General features: G+C 38.1%; 5 protein-coding genes and 1 pseudogene across 9 annotated transcripts; 4 read left to right on the top strand and 2 right to left on the bottom strand.

The window, feature by feature from the left end:
* Window positions 1-784: 784 nt before the first annotated feature.
* Window positions 785-3,036, top strand: LOC104756169 (general transcription and DNA repair factor IIH subunit TFB4). Its single transcript, XM_010478709.2, has 11 exons — window positions 785-983; window positions 1,077-1,165; window positions 1,250-1,532; window positions 1,700-1,746; window positions 1,951-1,988; window positions 2,080-2,125; window positions 2,208-2,261; window positions 2,340-2,408; window positions 2,497-2,573; window positions 2,653-2,748; window positions 2,844-3,036. The coding sequence occupies exons 1-11, from the start codon at window positions 953-955 to the stop codon at window positions 2,917-2,919; spliced, it is 906 nt and encodes a 301-aa protein (XP_010477011.1). The 5' UTR covers window positions 785-952; the 3' UTR covers window positions 2,920-3,036.
* A 106-nt stretch (window positions 3,037-3,142) lies between these two features.
* Window positions 3,143-5,614, top strand: LOC104756168 (uncharacterized). Of its 4 annotated transcripts, none has more exons than XM_010478708.3 (9): window positions 3,143-3,352; window positions 3,432-3,534; window positions 3,884-3,963; window positions 4,065-4,373; window positions 4,494-4,570; window positions 4,730-4,772; window positions 4,857-4,922; window positions 5,052-5,102; window positions 5,211-5,614. In XM_010478708.3, exons 1-8 carry the CDS (start codon window positions 3,329-3,331, stop codon window positions 5,076-5,078), a joined length of 729 nt encoding a protein of 242 aa, XP_010477010.1. In that variant the 5' UTR covers window positions 3,143-3,328; the 3' UTR covers window positions 5,079-5,102; window positions 5,211-5,614. The 4 variants fall into 4 exon arrangements, with proteins under 4 accessions (XP_010477010.1, XP_010477009.1, XP_019095088.1 ...); XM_010478707.3 differs by having other exon boundaries at window positions 5,191-5,614; XM_019239543.2 differs by having other exon boundaries at window positions 5,049-5,102.
* Window positions 5,615-6,357: 743 nt separating this feature from the next.
* Window positions 6,358-8,707, top strand: EPR1 (Homeodomain-like superfamily protein). Its single transcript, XM_010478705.3, has 5 exons — window positions 6,358-6,902; window positions 7,042-7,149; window positions 7,242-7,353; window positions 7,455-7,516; window positions 7,608-8,707. The coding sequence occupies exons 1-5, from the start codon at window positions 6,891-6,893 to the stop codon at window positions 8,373-8,375; spliced, it is 1,062 nt and encodes a 353-aa protein (XP_010477007.1). The 5' UTR covers window positions 6,358-6,890; the 3' UTR covers window positions 8,376-8,707.
* A 1-nt stretch (window position 8,708) lies between these two features.
* LOC104756166 (mitochondrial import inner membrane translocase subunit TIM22-4) lies at window positions 8,709-10,448 on the bottom strand. The gene is made up of 4 exons (XM_010478704.3): window positions 10,094-10,448; window positions 9,469-9,659; window positions 9,302-9,374; window positions 8,709-9,032 (listed from the first exon to the last, which is right to left on the bottom strand). Exons 1-4 carry the CDS (start codon window positions 10,266-10,268, stop codon window positions 8,947-8,949), a joined length of 525 nt encoding a protein of 174 aa, XP_010477006.1. The 5' UTR covers window positions 10,269-10,448; the 3' UTR covers window positions 8,709-8,946.
* A 316-nt stretch (window positions 10,449-10,764) lies between these two features.
* LOC104759280 (glucan endo-1,3-beta-D-glucosidase-like) lies at window positions 10,765-13,606 on the top strand (annotated as a pseudogene). The gene is made up of 3 exons (XR_015587452.1): window positions 10,765-10,984; window positions 11,380-12,843; window positions 13,103-13,606. The product of XR_015587452.1 is annotated as a glucan endo-1,3-beta-D-glucosidase-like (transcript).
* Window positions 13,607-13,730: 124 nt separating this feature from the next.
* LOC104756165 (nudix hydrolase 4) lies at window positions 13,731-15,221 on the bottom strand. Its single transcript, XM_010478703.2, has 2 exons — window positions 14,754-15,221; window positions 13,731-14,421 (listed from the first exon to the last, which is right to left on the bottom strand). The coding sequence occupies exons 1-2, from the start codon at window positions 14,942-14,944 to the stop codon at window positions 13,986-13,988; spliced, it is 627 nt and encodes a 208-aa protein (XP_010477005.1). The 5' UTR covers window positions 14,945-15,221; the 3' UTR covers window positions 13,731-13,985.
* Between the last annotated feature and the right edge of the window lie 181 nt (window positions 15,222-15,402).

Below are 15,402 nucleotides of genomic sequence, written 5' to 3'. Positions count from 1 at the left end.
CTCACATTATGCATAGTGGTAAAAGAATAATAAGATTACTAACAAGTGGAATCGATTCTAATTTTATAATTTGTGTTGAAGAGTTTAAAAGTGTAACGTGAATTTTGTGAGGTTCAATGTACCATGGAGGCTGAAGGACGTCTATAATGAAAATGACCAACCAATCATTTATTTTTAGGCGCCATCTCTCCAATGCCCGGCCGCAAAGGCGGATCTAGTAAGGATTAAAGGGGGTCAGCTGACCCCCCTAAAATTCTAAATTTATCTTATAGCCCTTTAAGTTTTACAATATTATTTATAATTTTTCTCTTTTGATTTCTTTAAAATTACAAATTTGTGTTATTCCCTTCCGTTTTTATCATATTTTCTACTATTTTGTGTTTTGAAAATATTTTTCTCATGGTTTTTAGTCTTTTTATTTGCTTCACTCTATAAATAGTAAACCTAATTTGTAGTTTTTTTAATAAAACAAAATTATATTTTTAGTTTTTTTAATTTTTTTTTTAAATTATAAACTTTTTAATTATATTTTGAACCTTCCTAAATTATATTTCTGGATCCGCCACTGCCCGGCCGTCTCCCATATCGCAAAAAAAATATATATATATATATATATTATATAATGAAATAAATTGGACACACACATGCCCATTGGGCTTATTATTTTTTTCTTACAAAGTTGAACAAACGCCATATTTGGGCTTTATTCGTCAGGATTCAAACCCGTTTGACGGACCCGGCTCCTACCGAATCAATTCAGATATTTCTGTAAATTCACCCCTTTGGAAGTTTCCAGTTCTCACATAGCATCCAAAACCTCGCGATTTAGAACTTGTTGGAGAAGAGAAAGACGATTTCTCGGCACTGAGTGTTAGCATAATTAGGTCTCGTTTCCGCCGGGAAATTTTCCCGGTACACTGTTATAGCTCTGACTTGGGATTTTGTGTAAACTATGCCTTCCGTTGCTTCTAAGCAGTACTCAGGTCCTTACTTTCGAGACCCTAACTTACGTCAAGCATTGATGATGCATTCGTATTAAAGTCTGATTAATCGTGATTTGTTTTGTTTGGTTGCAGACGATGTCAGTCTTCTAGTCTTGTTGCTTGATACGAATCCCCTTTTCTGGAGCAATACTTCGATTACATTCTCTCAATTCCTTTCTCATGTAAGTTTTTGTTTGTTTTTGTTTCAATGCTTCGTTTAGTTTGTAGATTCAGATATCTGGTGGGTGATTGCTGTTTATGTGTAGGTGCTTGCGTTCCTGAATGCGGTTTTGGGGTTGAATCAATTGAACCAAGTTGTAGTTATAGCTACTGGATACAGTTCCTGTGATTACATTTATGATTCGTCTTTGACATCTAACCATGGGAATTTCGAGAGCAGAGGTACCGGGATGCCTCCTCTTTTTGCTTCTTTGCTGAAGAAACTGGAAGATTTTGTTACTAAAGATGAGGAGCTCAGCAGGGAGGAAGGGCATGAGGATAGAACTCCTTCTTGTCTCTTATCAGGATCACTCTCCATGGCTCTTTGCTGTATCCTCTAGACATAATCATTTAGCAACTATAAATTGATTGGTTTTGTTTGCATAACATCTGCTAGTAATCTTGAAACCTTAGCTTTCACTCTTCTCAGGCCATCTGGTTATATATTTGGTTTATCAGTCTTCGTTTCTATTGTTTTTTCTGAACTTTCTGGCTAGATATACAGAGGGTTTTCCGTTCTGGACATATTCATCCCCAGCCTCGGGTGCGTTTTCAGTATGATATACGTGTCAATCAATTGTCATATATATAGTTCATTCTTGATTCCTCTGTTGGGATTTTCATCTTCAAGTCTTGTTTCCTACATGTAGACATAGACTCCTCTCTATTATGATCTTTGTTTGTTCATTGCATAGGCCCATTATATATACAACTGACTGTGTTATTGGCATATATGTATGAAATACAGATTTTATGCTTGCAAGGTTCTCCAGATGGCCCGGAACAGTATGGTTTTCTGTAACCTTTTTCTTTTTCCATTTGCAATATGTTTCTCCTTTATGTCTCTGGACTTATGAAGGGCTTTGTTCTTTTTTAGATATGTAGCTGTTATGAACTCTATCTTCTCTGCCCAGCGCTTAATGGTAATCTTCTTTTTGATTGTTTCTTTTGGGATGTTCGTTCTCAAAATTCCAAACTCAAGTTGCTTTATCATTGGTTCTGTAGGTTCCCATAGATTCATGTTACATAGGTGTACAAAACTCAGCGTTTTTGCAGCAGGTAATACCATTTAACCCTATCTTCAACTCCTCAAGCTCAGCATATGCGTCAACTTTTTAATACTTGGCATATTTGTAGGCATCTTACATAACCGGTGGTGTACATCACACACCTAAACAGTTGGATGGGCTGTTTCAGTATCTAACGGTATGCTTTCAACTCTAATGAATCGTTTCATTTAGCGAACTCAATCGGTGCTAACTAACTTTCTGTTTGTTCTGTTATGCTCAAAAAGACAATCTTTGCAACTGATTTGCACTCCCGCGGTTTTGTACAACTTCCTAAACCCATAGGTGTTGATTTTCGAGCATCGTAAGTGATCAAATTATCGTCTCTTCAATTAATCGGCTCTCCGCTGTATAACTGATAGTTCTAAGTACAAAACTTGCAGGTGTTTCTGCCACAAGAAGACAATCGATATGGGCTACATATGTTCAGTGTGTCTGTCCATTTTCTGTGAGCATCACAAGAAATGTTCAACGTGCGGGTAAGAGATTTGACCCATCTTGTTCTTTCTTCAATATAACAATCTATCAAGCTGTTTTGTTTCTGAAATCCATCAACTTATTCGTTTTTTTGCAGGTCAGTTTTTGGTCAGTCAAAACTTGATGAAGCTTCATCTGTCTCTGATAAGAAGAGAAAAGCTCCTCACACCTAAATTCACCTTTTGTGCTAGAAAGAAACTTCAAACGTTTTGTTCACTACTTGTCGTTGCGTTTAGAATCTATGTGTACAAATACCAAATTGAAAATCAATTAAAATTCAGTTTTGATTATACAACATCTTGTATAGTTTTTTCTTTCACCAACTTGTTCTCATGTTAATCAAACTTGAACAAACTGATTTTCTTAATTAATAAACCGAACCAGAGGCCTTTATAGTTTTTTAAACAGTTGGGCTTCTCTATTTGAACAAACAAAACCTTTGGGCTGATATTCGGATCTGATTCGGGTCAAAACCCGTTTGATGGATCCGGCTCCTACCGAATCATCATTTTCAGACGGGGAGAAGGAACGAGAGAGAGAGAGAGAGAGACAGAGGAGAGATCATCGGTGAGAGGGTGAGCAATGGATTTGAAGAAACGGCGAAAGGTAACAAAATTCTCGGAAAAAGGTGTATGTTTCATAGTCAGTATTCGAAATTTTACATTTTTCGGGAATTGTTGTGCAGATTTTGGAGAAGAAGAAAACGATTCATGACCTTATAAAAAAAGCTTCTTCAATTGCCGATCCTCTTTCTCCGTTTGATTCATTCCGCCGTTACCAAAACAATGGTAATTGTTTTGCTTCTGCTCTATTTGATTTCCGCCAGTTTCTCAAAATTTGGGGTTGATTTGATGCATAAACTCTTTAAGGTATTGTTGATGATGATAAAACATAAATATGAAGTAGATGCAGTGTAAGTTTGAATTCTTGCTCTCTAACATAGATTACATGGTTTTAGATTTAAGTTATGAATCCTTGCTCATGCAGACTTTGGTTATCTATTATCAAGTGTGCTCTGATTACTTAGTTTTTGCTTATAAGTTGTTTTCAGGGATTATACTTGGTTTGTTTTAAATTCACAGAAAGAGTCTTGAAATTGAGCTAACTCTGTGTTTGTGTGGTTTTTACATCTTGTAGATTTATCTGTGTACCTGGAATCTGGCCGTGGAGATAGACTTTCCTCATCTGTGAAGCAGTACATTCGAAATCTCTTGAAGGTAAAAAGGAGAATGAAGCAGGATTAAAATGTTCTGAACATATACTCTTTAGGAGTTTCGTGTTAATTTATTGTTTGTGCATGATGTTTGTAATTTCACAGACGAACATGGAAGGGTTCTATGGGTCTGATTGGCCAATACAAGCAAAGGTGAAGCGTAAGGAGATGTCTTCTGCAGACGCACATTATATATTTGTGCTTGAGATGCGTTATGGTAAAGACTATGAGACATCTACTCGGAGAACTTGCATTGAAGGGTGTAATCAGATAGCTGGATTTGTGCATTACCGGTTTACTTTAGAGGAAGAGATACCTGTCCTTTATGTGTATGAAATACAGCTTGAATCCCGGGTTCAAGGAAAAGGACTAGGAGATTTTTTAATGCAGTTGATTGAGCGCATTGCTTCTAAGGTTGATTCCAAAATTGGTCTCTCATATTCCTCTTTTTTCAGTATTGATGGCACTAGCTTCTGTTTTCAGATTCATAGCTTGCTGATGGTATAGATTGTGTTTTTTTCTTGTTCTTCTCAGAATCGGATGAGTGCTATTGTGCTAACTGTTCTAACATCCAATGCATTGGCAATGAGTTTCTACATGAGCAAGCTAGGGTAAGATGATCTTATTGCATGTAACAACTCAAATGAGATTTTGTGGAAGTGTTAATGGGTTCCTAATAGTTCCATTTCTTGCTATAGTCAGTAATTTGTTTCCTTTGAGTCTTTACTTATCTCTTCCAAACATTTGAATTCGCATTCGTTTTTATACAGATACAGAGTATCAAGCATTTCGCCTTCGAAAGCTAATCTTCCGGTACAGAATCAGTAGTCTTGCTTTTCATTATCTTTTAATAAGGCATTCATGAAATAACTAGTACAATTTTTTTTGTTATTGCAGACTTTCTCGGCGAAGTATGAGATACTTTGCAGAACATTTGATTCTGAAGCTGAGTCTGTATTGGAGGTTGGTCCTTTCGCTGCATCACTCGCATATATGAAAAAACTGCTGACCGAATATAACATATTAGTGCTTCCTTTGCTTTTTATCTTGGTATTGTATTGAAACTGACATGTTTGCATATTTTCCAAGAAGAACGACGAAGAACCTACCAAACATTGAGTATCAAGCATTCAAAAATTTAAGGTAAGTTTCCACTTTGGTTTGTCTACTGGAGATATCAACAATTGTTCATCGTTAAGTTTTCTGAATTTTTTATGCTTGAATCTGACAGAGTACATGGGGTTGGTATAGGATGCAGTTATAAAACAGACAGATCCGATGAAGACTTGGTTCCTCCGATGGTAGTTCACACCAGAAATATAGAGAACTACAACAATGCCTAGCAACTGGACAAAACCATTGAAGTCTTTTCGATTGCAAAAATGACCATTTTTGAAACCCGAGTCCTTCGCAACAAATCAGTCGTTTGCCACCAGCTGAAATTATATTTGGTAAGCAGCTGTGAGTACTTAAACCTTATTAGGAGAGATTGTACAGAGTTTATTAGATTAGGAGGAATCGGACTTAGTAGAGTGAGAACAATTCTTGAATTGGGGGTTACGAAGTTATTTATGAATCAGAGAGATCATTGTGATATCGTTTCCTTGTAAAGTTGCCATAAAAGATGAATAACATCAGTGCTTTAATTTCTTGTAGACAAATGTGAGATAGGATATGAAGTTGCGTAATAGAGAAGAATTTTTAGGACCTCATATATCTATGATCTATCATATCATCTAGTCTATCATATCATCTAATTAAATATATCAGGAAAAAATCTGATACAAAAGAAAATATATATATATAGAAATGGAAAAATCTTCCTATTTTCATAAGTGGGGAGAAATTCAATCATTTAATTTATAATAAAAATATTTTAAAAAAATGAAAGAATGAAACAAAAAACAAAATTAAAGAGAGGAGGAATGGGGTGATCTGGCCGTATCAAAATTGTGGCTCTGATAGTGCGTGCGTGATTAAGTGATACGGTTGTCACATCCGACACCATGTCATGTGATGTGACTGATTTGCCCATTATCCCCAACCATTAAAATAATATTTTGTCTGAACTTTTTTTTGTTTTGAATTCTCGTTCACACAGTTGGGCTATTTGATTATAGAAGAAGACTGGAGAGATAATGTATTTTAATCAATCGATTTCTCGGGATATATTATTTTAATTCCTTCTGCTCGAAATTAGGAGGGTGCAAATAAGAAAGAAAATTTGATCACGTGAAGTTTGTTTACCAAAGTAAGAAGAAGTGTCGAACTGTCGATCTGAGAATATTATTACCCTTTTACAAAAATTAAAAAAAAAAAAAATCCAAAGAGTAATATATCAAGAAAGCAAGTGGGGTATAAGAAGTAAGAAACGGATAAGAAAGCAAACAAAAAAAATATCTTCAACAATAATTACAAAAAACTCTGAATATCTCGTAGACACATTCTCTCTACGTCTCCACCACACACCACACAGATGATGATTCTTCTTCATTCTTTGGGGAAGACGCGCGTGGTGCTCATGGACAAAGGGAGCGAGAGTGAGTGGTTAGGTTTGTTCTGAGCCACAACAACAACATGTCTGTTCTCTGTACCTTCTGGAAATTTCCATTTGACATTAAATAAATAAAGATATGACGTGGCACATATCAGCTATTTAAAAAATTGGTCACTTGCTCCTTCTGCTTCTGGTACCTTCTCTTCTCTCTTCACTCTCTCCTCTTCTCAACTTTTGTAATTTTCTCGGGAAAAAAATCTTCCTGTTTCCGTGAATTTGATTTATTTCTCGAGAAAATAATTAAAAAAAAAAAAAAGCAGAACGTTCTCTCTCTTCTTATCTCTTCGCCGGGCGGGGAGGTCTTGTTCTCTTTTCCCTGTTGTCGTCTCTTCGATCTGACCACACCGGTGAATCTAATTAGAATATATTTCCAAATGGCCGCTGAGGTAATTTAAATACAGATTGATGAATTTAAGACTGAAGCTTATCGAATTTATACGAAGAGAGATTCTTTTTTTAGGAAGAAGTTGAAGAGAAAGCTTTTGATTTGATGATGTTCTCATTGGTTTTTTATTTGCATTTTAGGATCGATGTGAGGAGGAGCTAAGCAGCAATGTTGAAAATGGAAGTTGCAATTCCAATGAAGGAACTAATCCTGAAACCACCAGTCATTGGACTGAAAACGTTGTCAAGGTATGTCTATGTTTTGTTTAAAGAATTGAGATTTGACAGGTTTCAGGTTTCTTTACATTTGGTCTGACCTCGGTTGTGTTTGTTTCTTCAAGGTTAGGAAACCGTACACAGTGACTAAGCAGAGAGAGAAGTGGAGTGAGGAAGAGCATGACAGGTTTCTTGAAGCTATTAAGCTTTATGGTCGTGGTTGGCGTCAAATCCAAGGTACTTAATTCATGACTTGAAAGCTTCTTTTTTTTGCTTATGAGCTAGAGTATTGCTGGTAGATGTAGTTCCGTAGGACTAAAGTCTTCGTTTTGGTGCAGAACACATAGGTACGAAAACCGCTGTACAGATACGAAGCCATGCTCAAAAGTTTTTCTCCAAGGTCTTGTGTATTTACATGTTCTAATACAGCAGTAGTCCTGATGAAGTTAGTTTGTAGTAATCTGACAGTTATTTTGTCTGATTCATTGCAGATGACCCAGGAAGCTGATACTATAAGTGAAAGATCGAATAAGGCCGTTGTGATCCCGCCTCCTCGTCCAAAGAGAAAACCGGCACATCCTTATCCTCGCAAATCCCCTGTTCCATACTCTCAGTCTCCTCCATCTAATTTATCAGCTATGGAGAAAGGAACTAAGTCTCCAACCTCAGTGCTATCATCGTTTGCTTCAGAGGATCAAAACAACAGATGCTCTTCTCCTAACTCGTCCACCAGTGACATCCAGTCCATTGGTGGAACCTCCATTAATAAAACGAATGACCAAGCAACATCCAAGCAGTCCCTCAAAGAGGGTGCTGTCAATGGTTCTACACCAATGTCAAGCATTGTGCTTTTCGGGAAGATTGTTCTTGTCACGGAAGAATCTCACAAACCATCCTCTTACACAGATGATAATGATCGTAAATCAATGCCAGGGCAAGAGAATCACTGCTCTGGCATCAAGAATTCGACATTGCACATTGGTTCGAGGCATGTTGACACTGATCTATCTCTTGGAATTTGGGAAACGTCTTGTACTGGTTCTAATGCCTTTGGCTCGGTTACAGAAATGTCAGAGAACTTGGAGAAGAATGCTGAGAAACGGTTAAGCTTCTTAGAAAAACAAGGATCCTGTGATCCTCCTGCAAGCGGGTTCAGGCCATACAAGAGATGCCTTTCAGAAAGAGAAGTTACGTCATCGTTGTCATTGGTAACTTCAAAAGAACAGAAAAGCCGAAGAAAGGCACGCGTATGCTCCTAGCGCAAGTGCAACCTTCTTGTACAGTTTAGAATCTATTTATGATGATCCGGGAGCATATTGTTTTAACCATTGCTGGGTGACTTGGATCATAACATTCCACGAACCAAATCTAAATTCGAATTGGTAAGTGATTTTTACTTGTCTACCCCATGTAATTCCTGTAATGGAGTTTCTTCTGTTGTTTCACATCAAGAAGACAGTTCCTTTTTTCTTCATATACAAACTCAATTTACAGTGTACTTGTTTGGCCACCTATCTATTTGTAACTCTGTTTCAATCTTTAGGTTTGGTTTATGAATGTCATTGGTAACGTCAAACTCTGAGAATCAAAACTTTGTGCAAATACAAGCCCCTTAATTTCTGTGAACACTTACTTAAATATCGGAGCCCTCAAGTCTAACGAAATCTATGATAAATAAACAACAATAATTGTAAAATCAACACAAGCCTTGCTTATTCTATGTTTCAAAGTTGTAAGTCTAGTTTCTCTCTCCCAGTGCTCAAGTGATGAACTATATCACTAAGCAGCAAAAAAATCTCAGCAATGGCGTATGTTAGATATCTCATTAACTTATGTATGCCTATCAAAGAACTTCTCTATGAGTACAGAGAAGGTTGCAAAGCCAGCGCAGCCTATACACGCAGCTTTTGGCCCACCTGAAACAAAATCAATCCATTAATACTTCCTCAGAAACAATGTTTCATGTAAGCACATTTCAAAGTGGTTTCAATTACTGCAACCGAGAAGATCACATAAGAAAGATCAATTCAAGAACTCATTATGGAAGAAACAACTATATCTGTGCCATTGCATATAAATGAAGATAACACCCAAAGTCCATAAAAAGATAACAACTATATCTGTGCCATTGCATATAAATGAAGATAACACCCAAAGTCCATAAAAAGATAGGAAAGAGATTTACCTCTAGCGGCCATTGAACCACCGGTCACACATCCAGCTACAGCGGTGTTAGTCGTGTCATGCTTCGCCCTTGTCTTTTTCAGAGAAGTAAAAACAAACAATCAAGGTTTTGAATTCAGAACTCAGTAGGGGAGTTTCCTTGTTTGAGTTGGGTCAATAATATAGTACCTTCTCGACAATGCATTCCGCTGCTGAGAAAACCAAACCCATAACCGCAAATGTCTTACAAGAATTCCAACTCCTTTGCCCCATTTGTTTTGCTGTGAACACAAACTGCTGTCTAGCCGTCATTGTATCATTCGTTATAGGATTATCCAATGCCCCCAAGAACAAACCCATCATCAAACCGAGACCTCCACCTAATACACCACCAATTCACAGAGAATTTAAAAGTCAACTTAATATCCATCCTCACATGCCTAATTGTCATTATCAACTTTAGAACAAATTCTGGTACCAGAGAGCATTTATATTAGAATAGTTTCATTTAGGGCACTTATAGAATATACAACAGATTCGATTTGAGATTTCACATTATCAAGTCAACTAACTAAATCTGACAATAAGTGCAATATGAAAGTGAGTCATTTAACCAGCTCAGAATCATATCAACTACTCAAAAAGCTAAACACTTTCTCCAAATTTAAAGAATGTACAACCAATTTCACAATCCTCAACTCATTCAAAGACCCAGTTGGAGCTTTTAGTGATTTTTACTGACCTATGAAATCGAAAAAGAAAAAGAAGCAATGGAGCAATAAAGATCCGAGAAAGAAAGGAGATTTGAACTGACCCATGACTCCACTAGTAACAGCACGAACGGCGCAGTTGTTCCAAACCTCTTGAGCTCGGATCTCCTCGATGGTTGGCATCCGGATCGGCTGAATCTGGGTAACGTTCTCATCAGAACCCACGGGGGCCGGAGTAGCAGCGGGCGCACCGGTTGGTTCAGGACTTGAATCCGCCATTTTCAAAGAGTATATAGAGAGTTAGAATCCGACAAGGGAATATGTCATCAAACGCTTAAAAGTAGGGATTGTAAGAATCAGATCAAGCGTTCGCGCGCCTTGCGAGAGAGGGATAAAACAAATCAGGGTTTATCCCCCTCCCGAGGTCCTAGGGTTTAAGCCACGAAACTATTTACTTTCCAGGCCCATTAGTTTACATATTGGGCCTTTATTTAAACTAATTTTTAGCCTTATCGGTTATGGTAACAGTGTAGATGCTATTTTAGGTTTTGACTTTTGAAGAGATCTAGATTTACAACGTGGCTTACTGCATGTTAAAAAATTAAAGTGGTTCGTGTATTATCGAGAAAAAAAAAACCTTTGCGCTTTCTTTTTCTAACCCGATGTCGTTTCAGTTTCCCCACTGGCACGATACATCTTCCTAATCTCTCTGTTTAAAAACAAGAAAGCGATAGACCTAATAAACACACAATATTCAACAGAGCTATCTCAAGAAATGGCTTCTTCAAGTTCAAGACCTGAAAACGTTCCGTTTCTCTTCCCGGAAACCAAATCCTCTGTTTTACCAGATCCTTCTCGTTTCTTTAGTAAAGATCTACTCTCAAACCCTCTTCCCACAAACTCTTTTTTTCAAAACTTCACACTCAAAAAAGGTGACCAGGCTGAGTATATCCACCCTTATCTCATTGTTTGTACCGGGGATTGCACAACACTAAGTAAATAAAGATTTTTGGGGAAAGAGTGAAGCTGGTTCTTTTATTAACGATAAAATCGTGAGGTCGTCACTAACAAGAATCAAGAGCTCGTCAGTTCACAGGAGAACTAACAAGCCAATAATGACGAGCTCAGAAGCTAGAAGGAATTATACAGAAGACAATAACGGTTTTCACGCAAAGTATTGCTCTCTGTCTCTTGTCCTCGGGTCAGGATGGTCATCCTAATAAGTGATGCTTCCTTTTATAGGCGACTGTTGACCGAGGGTTTTCTAGGGTTTCCATCGTGAATTCCCGAGAGTGCCCCTTTACGAATTATTAATGACTTGCATCCAATTTCGTCGGGCCGAAATCTTAATTAGCTTGTTTTGTTGGGCCGAGTGGCATATTGGACGTAGCCCCATGTCCAACACTCATCAAATCCGTTGATTCATCTCTCTCCATATCATATCCATATCTGTTTCAAAACACTGATTACATCTACGAGGTTTTTAAAGCCGATATAATCATCTCCGGTTCAAACAAACCCAATCCGAATCCTCGAAAGTCACATCTGATCTCTTCTTTCAGCGACCTCGGCGTGACTCTTGACTATCCTTCCTCTAACCTCAGCTTCTTCCTCGTCAGAGGAAGCCCGTTTATAACTTGCTCTGTCTCAGGAACCTCGATCACTATCTCAACGAGCCATGGGGTTAGGTCATTTTCTCGAAACTCATCTACGAAGTTTTCAGCGAATCTCACCAACAATCAGAAATGGCTCATCTACGCCTCCTCGCCGATAAATCTATTCAAAGACGGCGACTCTTTCATTAAATGCCGTGGTGAGTTTACCGGTGTAATCCGAATCGCCGTGTTACCGGGTTCGAATCCAGATTTCATTACGACTCTCGACCGGTTCAGTAGCTGTTACCCTGTCTCCGGGGAAGCTGATTTCAAAACGCCTTTTGGTTTGGAGTATAAGTGGGAGAAGAGAGGCTCTGGAGATCTGCTGATGCTTGCTCATCCTCTCCATCTCAAACTTTTATCAAGAGACGACCGTTCAGTCACCGTTTTAGACAAAATAAGATACAAGAGCATAGACGGAGACTTGGTAGGTGTTGTCGGAAATTCATGGATTCTAAGACCAGACGCTGTGTCAGTGACGTGGCACTCCATCAAGGGAGTTAACAAAAATTCGCACAAAGAGATCATCTCAGCTCTCGTCAAAGATGATGACGCTTTGAATTCCTCTGCTAAAGTCACGAGCTCATCGTATTTCTATGGGAAGTTGATCGCGAGAGCAGCGAGGTTTGCTTTAATAGCCGAAGAAGTTTCCTATCTCGATGTGATTCCGAAGATTACAACTTACCTGAAGAACATGATTCAGCCGTGGTTAGATATGGGAGTTTTAAACCGAACGGGTTTTTGTATGAACCTAAATGGGGAGGTTTGGTCACGAAGCTAGGATCAAAAGATTTACATGCAGATTTTGGGTTCGGTTTATATAATGATCATCATTATCATGTAGGATACTTTCTCTATGCTATTGCCGTGCTTGCTAAGTTAGATCCTTTGTGGGGAGAGAGATACAGAGATAAAGCGTACAGGCTAATGGGGAATGTCATGACACTGGGAAATATTGGTGATCATTCGAATTCTAGTTATCCCCGTTTGAGAAATTTTGATCTTTTCAAGCTACACTCTTGGGCAGTAGGGTTAACGGAGTTTTGGGACGGAAGAAATCAAGAGAGCACGAGTGAGGCCGTGAACGCTTATTACTCCGCGGCTTTGTTAGGGTTAGCTTACGGGGACACGCATCTGGTGGAGACGGCTTCAACGATCATGACACTTGAGATACACACGCCGCGAAGATGTGGTGGCAGGTAACGATATTTATTTTATCCAAATAATTCACTTGAACTGAACCAAACCCCAAGAAACTTGGTTTAACTAATCTTTATTACGGTCATTGGATCGTTTTGTATCGGTTATAAATATATTTCTCTGAGAAACCAAATCAGTAATTAAGGACGCCAAACCAAACATAATTTTTAGGATTTATTTTTATTACAGTGTTCTTCACACCGATTCAGACGACAACAGTTTCAGTTTGATCACTATGTTTTCTTTTTTGATTGGCAGGTGAAGGAAGGTGACGTTATGTATCCTAAAGATTTCACGGCTGAGAATCGTGTGGTTGGTGTTTTATGGTCTACAAAAAGAGACAGTAGCCTATGGTTCGGGCCTAAGGAGTGGAAAGAGTGTAGGCTCGGGATACAGCTATTACCGATACTTCCGGTTTCGGAAATTCTCTTCTCAGATTTACAATTCGTGAAGCAGCTCGTGAAATGGGCTTTACCTGCGTTGCATAGAGACGGTGTCGGAGAAGGCTGGAAAGGATTCGTCTATGCTCTGGAAAGTCTTTACGACAAAAAAGGCGCTATTAAGAAGATTCAGAAATTAAATAAGTTTGATGACGGAAACTCTTTGAGTAATCTATTTTGGTGGGTTCACAGTAGAGACTGATCTCATGGGTGCTGTTTGTTCTTTGTTGTTCGATTTTCATTTTCTGGTTGTTTAACTAAATGTTGCTTTGTAAAGCAAAACTTGTTTCTCATCACGTAATGTGAGATTTAGACGGTTTCAATTTTACACCTTGAAGCTTTGTCTTCATGTTTTTGAAAGGAGGGAGTTAGTAGTAATGCTTGGCTCAGCATTGAGTATAATGAAAAAATGATTAAGTTAAAAGAGTGGTAAGAGTTAGTAAACGTTTTAAAGGAACCTGTCTATTATTTTATTCACAATGAAAGAATGAATGAATGAATAATCAAATAGTACAAAAGAATGAATAAAATTAGAAGACAAAAGTTGACTTTCATCTAACAATCAAAACTTTTCCACACCTCTCAAGAGACAGAGAGAGATGCTGTGACCAAATGAATCCCCTCAGGAAGCTTCAGCTCAATGTAGCGGGGTTTCAAAGTCAAAAGCTCTGTTCCACCAACTCTAAACAACATCGTACTTACTAATTCAGGTTCCAACTCTCATCGTTGGTTAGACATTTGAGGTTAACGAATGCTTCAAGAGCCTCTCTCATCCACCAGTTGTGACATACTTCTCTTGCTTCATCCAAACTGACCCATCTGCGTTGTCTAATCTCAGCCTCAGGCCAAAGCTCAAACTCTTGAGAAACAAGGAGAGCAAACATGTATCCGTCGTGAATGATGTTATGTCTTTTGCTTTTGTATTGCCATTTCCCAATCTTTCCTTGAAGCTCTCCTGTTACACCAGCTTCTTCGATCGTCTCTCTCAAAGCAGCTTCCTCCATTGATTCATCCATCTCCCAACCACCTTTTGGGAATAACATTCCTTTGCCCTTTTGAGCACTGATCAGAAGAACTTCGATTTCTGTGGTTTCAATCCCATTGACTTCTTGTTTCTTGTATCTGTACGGTACACATCTGCACACCAAAAAAAATTTGACCAAAATTTACATGAGATTCCACAAGAAACAAAGATCGTCTTCAAATTTTGCAAAAAATTCACACTTTTTGACCACCCGCGCGCGGTTAAAATAAAAACACATCTTTTGAGATAAATTGTCGCGGGATTAATAATAATTAACGGTTTAATTAACGATCTTCTAAAGAAACATGAAAATTTTTAAAATTGCTACTTTTTCACCACATAACAATACCAAATTAGCTATCATCCTAAATAATTACGAATTCGAACCACCGACTAAGACAATTTTCGAATTGGGGGTAAAATTTAGGGTTAGGAAGAGACGAACCCGACGACTTGACGATAGCCGGAGGTATCGTAACGCTGCAAATCTCTACCGGTACGAGAGACCAAAGAGACAACCTTCTCGATCTGTGCCGGAACAACTTTCGTGGAAGGGATGCTCTCGAAGATCGGAGATAAATACGAGGCGACATTTGACAAGTTCGAGACGAAAAGAGACACAGAGAAGCCTGTCATTTTTTTTTTTTTTTGAATCCCAATTTACCGATGGATGAACAACGAATTCAGAACAAGAGAGAGAGAGAGAGAGAGAGAGAGAGAGAGAGAGTTTGGAATCAAAAGAGGCTCTGTTTTGGAATTCGGGAGAATCGATTTAAGGAAGTCTGAGAGAGAGAGAGAGAGAGAGAGAGAGAGAGAGATGAAATGGATAAGCAACAAAAGGAGAGAGAGAGAGATGCGAGTTTGTTTTTAGGACAAATCTCTATCCTTCTTTATATGGAACTTCCCACGCGCTTCAGGTACCTTTTCGTTTTAACTATATATATTTTTTTTTGTTTTAAAAAAAAAAAAAATATTAATCAAATTGCTCCATTTCTTCGAAATTATTATATTTCTCCGGCTATTGACTCAATTTTCCCCCGGTTTATTTGAGTTTAGTTCTCGGTTTTGTTTGGTTTAACTGAATCTGACATAAC

This window comes from Camelina sativa, chromosome 17, assembly GCF_030686135.1.
Source record: "Camelina sativa cultivar CO46 ecotype springtype chromosome 17, ASM3068613v1".
Taxonomy (NCBI): domain Eukaryota; kingdom Viridiplantae; phylum Streptophyta; class Magnoliopsida; order Brassicales; family Brassicaceae; genus Camelina; species Camelina sativa.
The sequence above is the reverse complement of the archived record's forward strand: the minus strand, read 5'-3'. Positions and strand labels throughout refer to the sequence as shown.